Raw genomic sequence first — 11086 nt, 5'->3', positions numbered from 1 at the left:
GTGTGTGTGTTAGCAGCGTGTGTGCGTGTGTGTGTTAGCAGCGTGGGTGTGTGTGTATGTGTTAGCAGCGTGGGTGCGTGTGTGTGTTAGCAGCGTGGGTGTGTGTGTATGTGTTAGCAGCGTGGGTGTGTGTGTGTGTGTTAGCAGCGTGGGTGTGTGTGTTAGCAGCGTGGGTGTGTGTGTTAGCAGCGTGGGTGTGTGTGTGTGTTAGCAGCATGTGTGCGTGTGTGTGTTAGCAGCGTGGGTGTGTGTGTGGGTGTGTGTGTGTGGGGCCTCTGTGTCTGGCGCCTGTAATGTTACCTTCCCATTCATCAGGCCTTGATATTAATAATAACAGCACATCTGGAGTCAGTTACTGCCTGCGCTTAACCCTTCGTGCTCTGACTGCTCCACGCTCTCCTCTGTCTCCTCTCCTGTCTCCTCCTCCATTCTCCTCCCCTCTCCTCTCCTCTCCTCCTCTCCTCTCCTCTACTCTCAATGCATATTGTTTTGTCTACAACTGCCATTATTAATTATGAAGGTGTGTGTGGCTGAGGGCACATGTGAGTCTTTGATGGCACACAAGTCTCCACCTCACAGTTCTCTCCTTCAGGGGGACAGTCTCCATCACACAACCCTCACAATACCGCACGCCCATCCTTCACACATGCCCCTCTCCAGGGTTCACACCCTCCCCCACAGTAGGGCAGTGTGGGGGACGTTTGGTCCTGTTGCTAGGGTGGACTCCTGATGGACACCTCTATCCCACTGTAGTGAAGTGCTGGTCTTCACAACGACAAACGTCAACCAGAACACACATTTGTACTCTTAAGTGACAGTATCTGTCACTGTGTGTGTGTGTGTGTGTGTGTGTGTGTGTGTGTGTGTGTGTGTGTGTGTGTGTGTGTGTGTGTGTGAACGTGTGAACTCTGTCAGCTGGGGCTTACCACTGCACAGATGTTGTAGGCAAAGTAGTGGGCAGATATGCAAATGCTAGTGACTTTGTAATACTGACCCAAATCTTCCCAACTCTGACCCAACACTGTCCCAACACTGACCCAATACTGACCCAGTACTGACCCAACACTGACCCAACTCTGTCCCAACTCTGACCCAGCACTGTCCTGATGGTGACCCAACAGTGTCCTGACGCTGACCCAACTCTGTCCCAACTCTGACCCAACACTGTCCCAACACTGACCCAATACTGACCCAGTACTGACCCAACACTGACCCAACTCTGTCCCAACTCTGACCCAGCACTGTCCTGATGGTGACCCAACAGTGTCCTGACGCTGACCCAACACTGACCCAACTCTGTCCCAACTCTGACCCAACACTGTCCAAACACTGACCCAATACTGACCCAGTACTGACCTAACACTGACCCAACTCTGTCCCAACTCTGACCCAGCACTGTCCTGATGGTGACCCAACAGTGTCCTGACGCTGACCCAACACTAATGCAACAGTGTCCCAACACTGTCCCAACTCTGATCCAACACTGTCCCAACACTAACCCAACAATGACAGTGTTGTCCTGACAGTGACCCAATACTGGCACAACAGGTGTGAGGTGAATGCTGGACAGGTGTGAGGATACCATTGGCCAGGTGATGCAGCGAGGTTTCAGCTTTTAACAGGCACTGTGTGTGTGCTCTTCTGTGATAAACAGATGCATAAACACACACTCACACAGCTGTTTCACTGCACACTCACACAGCCCCTTCACTGCACACACTCACACAAGCCCTTCACTGCACACACTCACACAAGCCCTTCATTGCACACACCCACACAAGCCCTTCACTGCACACACCCACACAAGCCCTTCACTGCACACACTCACACAAGCCCTTCACTGCACACACTCACACAAGCCCTTCACTGCACACCCACACAGCCACTTTTAACATTTTTAAAGGTCTTAACATGGATTCACTCCAAAGGCTCGTAGGCCTGAAGACTCAAACACACATACATACATTTACATTCACAGCGCTGCACAACAAACAGATGTTTGCTGCTTCCTCCAGGGTATATCAATGTGAGCATTCTCTCCCGTGAAGTGAGGGTCACAGACCGTACCAGGGTGTACTCCGTAGTGAAGGCTGGAACAGACGCCCTCTCACACACAGTCAGAACAGGAACCTGCTTAACACACGTCATGCTTAATACACGTTCATTATGAACACAGATGAACTGTATTATGTGAATGAAAATATAACAGTATCATTAGAACAACGTGCTCACAAAACCATTTCACTCCACACACCACACTTACACAACTGCTGCACTGCACACACTCACACAGCCACTGTGTTGCACAGGAGAGGAAAATACACACACACAGTTCATCACTCGTCTACTCTGGAGTCAACACTAATGATGTCATCAGCAGGCACCCTGCCAGCCCCACACAAGCTCCAGTGAACCTGCTCCTGGATAAAGAGTGTTTTTAGCCCCAGACAGAGAGCAGGTACTTTTTCCACTGCATGGACAGACCACTACCTCCCACTGAGAAATATATAAATATATTAGAAAAAAAAACAGGTCAACCTTTTAAAAACACGTTTGACAAACACCTCGTTATGGCACTAACTGTTTTCTCAGAGAAATAAGCAGGCCAGGATTGCGGTATGTGTTTGTCTAAGCCAGTGCTACTGGGAAAGTCCTCTGTGGAAATAAAGATGGCTGATTGGATGAAGGAACGGTGATTTAAAACATATTAATCATGTGAATACAGTTGGAAAGGCCAGCAGATTGGAGGGCTCTCTTCTGCCCTTTGGTAGGAGGGTCGGGGACCAAGACTGAGGGAAATTCTATGGCTTTGATTTAGTAAGGCATTTAGCAGTATGAACCTACCTCTCCTTATAGACTATAGGTCATAGTGAGGTCTTTAACAGTATGACTCTACCTATACTTGTAGACTATAGGTCATAGTCATGTCTTTACCAGTATGACTCTACCTGTTCTTGTAGACTATAGGTCATAGTGAGGTCTTTACCAGTATGACTCTACCTATACTTGTAGACTATAGGTCATAGTCATGTCTTTACCAGTATGACTCTACCTGTCCTTGTAGACTATAGGTCATAGTGAGGTCTTTACCAGTATGACTCTACCTATACTTGTAGACTATAGGTCATAGTCATGTCTTTACCAGTATGACTCTACCTGTCCTTGTAGACTATAGGTCATAGTGAGGTTTTCACCAGTATGACTCTACCTATACTTGTAGACTATAGGTCATAGTCATGTCTTTACCAGTATGACTCTACCTGTTCTTGTAGACTATAGGTCCTAGTCAGGTCTTTACCAGTATGACTCTACCTGTTCTTGTAGACTATAGGTCATAGTCAGGTCTTTACCAGTATGACTCTACCTGTCCTTGTAGACTATAGGTCATAGTCAGGTCTTTACCAGTATGACTCTATTTTAGATTGTGTTTAGATTGTGATCTGGATTATGCTGTGTCTCTTGTTTAAACTGTTTCCTGGATTATGCTGGGTTGAATGTTTAAACTGTTTCCTGGATTATGCTGGGTCTAATGTTTAGACTGTGTCCTGGATTAGAACTGAACAGCACTAGTATTATCATACATGGCTTCATTCACCGGTAGCATCGCATTGATGGTCCCAGTCACAGCACTGGGACTACAGCCCAGAAAACCAGTGTCTCTCAATATGTGTGTGCATATATGTGTATTTTATTTTGTTTGTATGCTTTTGTGTGTGTATGTGTGTCTGTACATGTGTGTGTGTGAGAGTGCGAGGGTCTGTGTTTGTGTGTATTGAACTCTGTCCACACTGGAGCTGAAAGGCACATTGATGGTGTCATGGGCAGGAGCTGTTAATGATGTCATGCCTCATATATGATGACCGGACACACACAGAGCTGCAAACCTTTATCAACAAACTCACATTATATCCACATTACCTACACGTCAGTCCTCTCCTCTCCTCCACTCCTCCCCTCACTGCTCCTCTCCTCCCCTCACCGCTCCTCCCCTCACCGCTTCTCTCCTCTTCTCCCCTCTTCTCCTCACTGCTCCTCTCTTCTCTTCTCCTCACCGCTCCTCTCCTGCTCTCTTCTCCTCCTCTCCTCTCCACTGCTCCCCTCACTGCTCCTCCCCTCTCCCCTCCCCTCCCCTCCTCTCCTCCCCTCTTTTCCTCACTTCTCCTCTCCTCTCCCTGCACTGGAGGGTGCAGTGCTGTTGTACGAACACTGCTTTTGTGAGGTTATGTAGGGATGTGTGGGGTTGTGTGAGGTTTTGTAGGGTTGTGTGAGGTGGTACGGGGTTGTGTGAGGCTGTGTAGGGATGTGTGGAGTTGTATGGGGTTGTGTGAGTTTGTGCGGGGTTGTGTACGGATGTGTGGGGTTGTGTGAGGTTGTACGGGGTTGTGTGAGGTTGTGCAGGGTTGTACGGGGTTGTGTGACGTGTGGGGTTTGCGAGGTTGTGTGTGGTTGTGTGTGGTTGTGTAGGGTTGTGTGAGGTTGTAAGGGGTTGTATGTGTCTGGGTGCTGGAGCAGTAGGACAGAGATCTGCCACTCTCTCATGTCCCTGGGGGGAAAACCTTGATGGCCCGTAATGCAAACGCATCCTAAATGCGGGATTCTGTGTTTCCTAAAGCCCCCAAACCTCTGACCACAGTCTGGGGCTCAGGCCCCTGCGTGCTTCCAGGTTCTCGCGGTGGTTCTGCGCACTGTAGCCGGAGAAGGACAGGATGGGGCGCGTCGGAGTGGTGTTCCTACTGACGGGCAGGACTGGGTTTTACTACAGAACAAGAGAGCGGGACAGCGGGTCAAGATGTATGTTTAGATGTCCAGTCCATATGTATGTCACGCTCGGTGCTAGGACGTTCAGATAATACTGGAGGACTGTAGGACTGGTTATGCAATTCCAAATTTGAGGATGTGGAATGATCATATCCAAGATCCCAGGAATTTTCAATTTGTGATTCAGTACAGCGGAAGGAGGACTCAGAACTACAATCAGATCTTAGGACTTAAAACTGTTAGTCCTCATTTCCTAGCATATAGCTGCACAGAGCAGAACAGCAGAAATAAACCACAAGTGTAATAATTATAAAAAACTGCTTTTTCAAAATTCTGATTGAAGCTTTAAAGTAGACCAGACAGTCCTGATACTGAGCTTAATGAACTGAGATTGGTGTGCGTGTGAGAGAGAGAGAGAGAGAGTGATGTGTGGAAAAATGCTAAATAAACCACCAAATTGCACACCTGAGTGTGCCAGTATAAACACGATAACACTCCTATCCGTGAGTTTGTGTGTGTGTGTGTGAGTGACTCTGCGTGTGTGTGTCTGTCTGCCTGTGTGGGTGTGTGACTTCTGTGATTTCTTCAATGTGGTCTCCATTAGGTGAGAGTGTAAAAGTGGTAATGAGTGAGATAGTGTGTGAAATGGACTGTCATGAGGAATGTTGCATGTGCGTGTGTGTGAGTTTGTGTGTGTGTGCATGTGTATATGTGTGTGTGCGTGCATGTGTGTGTGTGCGTGTGTGTGTGCGTGTGTGTGTGTGCGTGCGTGCGTGTGTGTTCGTGTGTGTGCGTGTGTGTGCGAGTGTGTGTGCGTGCATGTGCGTGTGTGTGTGCGTGCGTATGTATGTGTGTGCGTGTGTGTGTGTGTGTGTGCTTGCGTGCGTGCGTGTGCTTGCGTGCGTGCGTGTGTGTGTTATCAGGGAGTAGACATTCACATTTAACCTCTTATTCCCTTGGACTGTGTCTATCAGAGCAGATCTGACCCTTCAGACTGGCTCTCTCCCTCTCTCTCTGTCTATCCCTCTCTCTCTCTCTCTCCCCCCTCCCTCGCTCTCTCTCCCTCCCTCGCTCTCTCTCTCTCTCTCTCTCTCTCTCACTCACACAAAGTCTCTGTTGCCTCTGAGTGGCTCCTCCCAAGCATGTGTCATGTCGTATTCACTCACAACCCAAATTCTCTGAATACTTTGGTGTTCCAGTGGTTTCACTGCTGTGACTGTACCAAGCCAAATGTGTCCTTGGCCTAGCAGATGTCCCCAAGCATGAGGGGACATGCGTGACTCACCCTCACCCCAGACTGGCCTGAAGACACAGTGTCCAGCAGTTAAGTTGACTTGTCTGGATTTGGGGATAAGTATTGACTTACAGGATTTCTTCACTGAAGATTCCTCCAAGAAGCTGGAAGAATAGGTTTGGCAGTTTAAAAAGGGAATCTGCTCTCTGAGTTCATACACAAGGCAAAGACTTGGTCCTCTACAAGGACTTAAATTCACTAAAAGTTAAACTCCCTCCCCCTGTTCCTGACAGGAGCTTGGGCATGTGCTTCATGCCCAGGAGTGGAGGAGCAGTGAGGAAGGAGCCCGGTTGTCTTCCTCAGAGAGTGAGGACATGTGTCATGTCATCTGCAGATTCACAGACTGATTTATTATTAAGGTAGAATATTTCGTCCAGCTTCTTATCCACATACATGTAGGTCATCTCACAGACATGTCTCTCTCTCTCTCTCTCTCTCTCTCTCTCTCTCATACACACACACACACACACACACGTGTGGTTACATATCTGAATGTGCACACACTGCAGTTCTTGTTTGAGGTGGCTGATGTCATGACATCTGTGTCATTTCACTTAATGAAGCTTCAGTAGGGATGCAGTACATAAGTAACTCTCCCTCTCTCCATCTCTCTCTCCCTCTCTCCCTCTCTCTCTCTCTCTGCTCCTTCACACTTGTATTATAGCCCACGTCTGCCTCACCTCTGAGTGATAGAGGACGTTCTGTATCACTACATCACCTGAGGCCACGCATTACAGCAGGAAATGGGCTGTGCAATTACACACACGTCAGGACTATCTACCAAAGCATTCCTTTCTCTGTATGGCCACAGGACAATGACTACTGAAACTACACTAAAACTGCACAGGACAGCGACTTCTGAAACTACACTAAAACTACACATTACAATGACTACTGAAACTACACTAAAACTACACAGGACAATGACTACTGAAACTACACTAAAACTGCACAGGACAGCGACTTCTGAAACTACACTAAAACTAAACATTACAATGACTACTGAAACTACACTAAAACTACACTAAAACTACACAGGACAATGACTACTGAAACCACTAAAACTACACAGGACAATGACTACTGAAACTACACTAAAACTACACAGGAAAATGACTACTGAAACTACACTAAAACTACACAGGACAATGACTATTGAAACTACATTAAAACTACACAGGACAATGACTACTGAAACTACACTAAAACTACACAGGACAATGACTACTGAAACTACACTAACACTACACAGGACAATGGCTACTGAAACTACACTAACACTACACAGGACAATGACTACTGAAACTACGCTAACACAACACAGGATAATGACTACTGAAACTACACTAACACTACACATTACAATGACTACTGAAACTGCACTAAAACTACACGCTGCATAAGAGGAACAGGGGGCTTTGTGATCTAGGAGGAGTAATGGAGCAGCTGATGTTTGTCTGTCTGTCTGTCTACCAGAATGTGTATTTACATGTCTCTGAGTATATTAGTTTTTAGACATTATAGTAAAACCTCATATTTAGATTTTTGGAATTAAATGTATTTTCCCTGTAGCTTACTCAAAACAGCAGGAAACGTCATCTGATTACATTTACGGTGGGGAAAGTGACCAAGGCATGGAAACGTTTGGACGTAGACGCGTCACGCAGCGCGCTCACTTCTCCCCTGCGCGCTTCGTGCACCTCCAGCAAATATTTGTCTACTGCGTGTTTTTGAAGCGTGCTATACGCGATGATAATGACTAGTCAAAACACACACGCGGCTCAGCTAGCACGGTTCACGCGGCTGACGGTAGGCAACACTCACGTGGGAGATGCTCTTTTTTGCAGTATCTTTTGGGCAGGGTATTTTATCGCGTGAGACATTGCGGCTCGGGCGCACACTGACGTATTTGTGTGTGTCGACACGTGAGGCTTCTTTACATCGGGAGTGATACGCGGTGTGCAGCTATGTGGCGAGGGCTTTAAGATCAGCCCCGTTCCCGTGTCGGCGGGTGTGTACCGCTGGCGCGCATGCCACAACCGACAGAGGGCGAAACAGCGCCAAGTTGCTAGACCACGCCCCTTTCCCACCGCGACTCCGCCCCGTCCGCGGAGGCGTCGGGAATCTCCTGCACCAGACCCGCGCGCTCAGAAACGCGCCTGTGCGTTACATCACAACCCGCGAGCGTATATCAGCCGCGAACAGGGCAATCCCACTTCGGCGTCCGCGCGCAAGAGAAAACATGCGGACACTCCGCGTGCAGAGATTGCTTGATGCTGCCTACGTACACCAGCGCGCGAGACAGCCAGCTTCTTGAAAGTTTCTGACGCGGTGATCTGAAAGCTCGTGGTCTGTTGAAGCAAGCGCTCGCCAGTAAAAAAAAGCATTTTATGAAAGTAAAGAGCTGGAGCTCACTTTAGCCGTGTGTCGCCATGGAGAGGAACGCCGCCTGAGCGCTGCTGGACACTAACGCGCTGGATTTGAGAAAGTTGTCAAAGAGAAGTTAAGTTGTCCGCCACCCGCGCCAGCGCCACGTCTCCGCGCGCTGCGGGCATGGACCCGCCGCAGCATCTCGTGACCATGTACTTGCTGTTCGCGTCCCTCGGGCTGCGTATGGAGAAAGGCACGTGTCAGCATTATTACGTCCTCCGACCCATCCCCAGCGACAGCCTGCCGCTCGTGGAGTTAAAAGAGGACCCGGACCCCGTCTTTGATCCTCGAGAGAGGGACCTGAACCGAACCGAGCTGCAAATGGTTCTGGGAGACTTTGATACACGCTTTCTGTCCGTGGCGCCCCCGCAGGCCCGGTACACGGGAAGCGAAGAGCTGGACGGGTCAGACGCGCAGCAGAGCCCCACGGGACTGATGCCGCGCGACATCAGGGCGTTGGACTTCGATTTTCAGTTCGGTAAGAAGCGCAAGGCCAGCAAGAAGCTGAAGCGACGTCTGCAGATGTGGCTGTGGTCGCACTCTTACTGCCCGGTCGTTTACACGTGGAACGACCTCGGGAGTCGCTTCTGGCCCCGCCATGTCAGGGTCGGGAGCTGCTACAGCAAGCGCTCGTGCTCCGTGCCCGAGGGCATGGTGTGCAAGCCTGCCAAGTCAACCCACGTCGCGATCCTGCGGTGGCGCTGCGTGCAGCGGAAAGGCGCGCTGAAGTGCGCGTGGATACCGGTGCATTACCCCATCATCACCGAATGCAAATGCTCGTGCTCGAACTGACAGCTTTTTCCCCCACGTTTCCTGTCGTTAAGTTATGATTACGTTGTAATTTTGTTTCTGAATGCACTATCAAGTGTAAGAATGTATTTGTATGTATATATGGCGCCATGTGAAAATGATAGCTACTTGTAAAAAAGCCAGTATTGTGTGTAATCAGAGTCTACTGTATTTGTGGAAAATGTCGGTTAACGTTTGTATTTATGGTGTTAAGAGTGGGTGCGTAGTGGAGATGAGACACTTTGTGCGGTTTCCCACACTTTCGGAAACGCTGATCTGTCGACCTCAAATTTATTACGAATTTTTGTGTCTCGCATCTGTGACGGCTGTATTCTATTGCTAAATGTCGACGTTTTATCCTGTAAATTAAGAGCAATCTCTATTTATTCTTTATATTCATATAATAAAATGTCTGAATAAAGCCACCCCACACTGCGAGTCGAGCCTCGTTTGTGCTGTTACGGGTTTTCTTCTTACTGTCGCTGCACGCACACAGAAAAGCTCCGACTGCAATATGATCGCGTGCATCCCTGTAACCGTGCGAAACCCCCGCGGCGAGCGCACACGGTAGCCTAAGTGTAAGACGTGTGTATTGCGAGATAACGGAACAGCTATTTTAAGTAAATTCACACATTTGATCTCATTCATAGCTTGGGTTCTTTTATTTTGTAAACGAGAAGCCGCACGCGCGCACTGACAATATAAGCGGGCAGGTGACGCTACGCGACGGCGCGTGTAGACGTTTAGATCGATAACGGCGTCAATCACGGGTTTATTACAGTCGATGTGCAATAAGGGCTGAGCTAACGGATCTGTTAGGGCGGTTCACGCATCTTCATTCGTCCATTGCTACTGTAGTTTAGAAACGTCCCAGACACGGAGCCCTGCAGGCAGGGAGGGTGCAGCATGTCTGTGGTGTTCCCCCACTGCAGCAGATCTCCTGGCAGCCCAGAGCGTGAGAGAGGCAGAACGCTGTCAGCTGCTGATGGAGAGGAGGGGAGAGGGGAGGTCTCGTCTCATCTACCTCTCCTGGCTCTCCGTTTGCAGCCTGGCAGGGGGTGCCCTCCCTCTGGAGCACGGAGCCATCCTGGGACTGGAATAAACACACACACTCTTTCACCCAACAGGCCTCATAAAGGGCATCAAACACAGCTCTGTTTGACCTGTCACACCACTGCTTTATCTAAACACAGCTCTGATTAGGACAACACACACACACACACACACACACACAATCTCACACAACTGCAAACTAAAGACGCAGGGGTTCCAATCAAAGTAACACGTTTCTGAGAGCATTTTGAAGTAGCAAATTGTTGCTGCTGAAATGTGACAAGTGCTACCAAATGTAAGCACGTATACAGCAGTGGGTTCTGAGATCGGCCTCTCAGCACCGTTAACACCAGGTCACACAGAGTTTAGCTGAACCTCTGGTGGGTTTGTTGTTTGCTCACAGACTCCTCTGGCATGTCCACCTCAGAGGGAACGTAGAACATTTAGGCAGAAACACTGTGCAGAGAACCTCCGGCTGGAGTCCCTCACACTTAGTCAGTCAGGAATTTCTTTTCTCCTCCACTCCTGCAGGAGTCAGCCACTCCTCCTCACTCCTGCGGGAGGCGAACTCTCACCCAGCATGCCGTCCGGGACCCCGGACCTCCTATGACGGCTGGCACGGGGGGCCAGACTCGACTCCCAGCTCGAACAGAGCGGGAGAAAGACAGATAGGGCACCTGCCATGAAACAATCCGTTATATCACACATTTAAATGCCATCCTGGTTCAAAATCGATGCTTTTTTAGTTTCATTTGTTTTGAA

General features: G+C 49.0%; 1 protein-coding gene across 1 annotated transcript; it reads left to right on the top strand.

Annotated features, from left to right (window-relative positions):
* The first annotated feature begins 8206 nt into the window (after positions 1-8206).
* nog1 (noggin 1) lies at positions 8207-9691 on the top strand. Its single transcript, XM_027031846.3, has one exon. It carries the CDS (start codon positions 8606-8608, stop codon positions 9272-9274), a length of 669 nt encoding a protein of 222 aa, XP_026887647.1. The 5' UTR covers positions 8207-8605; the 3' UTR covers positions 9275-9691.
* Positions 9692-11086: the final 1395 nt, after the last annotated feature.

The sequence above is a fragment of the Electrophorus electricus genome, chromosome 6 (assembly GCF_041902795.1).
Source record: "Electrophorus electricus isolate QZ-2024a chromosome 6, ASM4190279v1, whole genome shotgun sequence".
Taxonomy (NCBI): Eukaryota; Metazoa; Chordata; class Actinopteri; order Gymnotiformes; family Gymnotidae; genus Electrophorus; species Electrophorus electricus.
Note: the sequence above shows the minus strand (reverse complement) of the source record. Positions and strands in the feature narration are given on the sequence as shown.

What these genes read in the sequence shown, in the direction of transcription:
- nog1 (XM_027031846.3), top strand. Translation starts at nt 8,606, where the DNA reads ATGGACCCGCCGCAGCATCTCGTGACCATGTACTTGCTGTTCGCGTCC.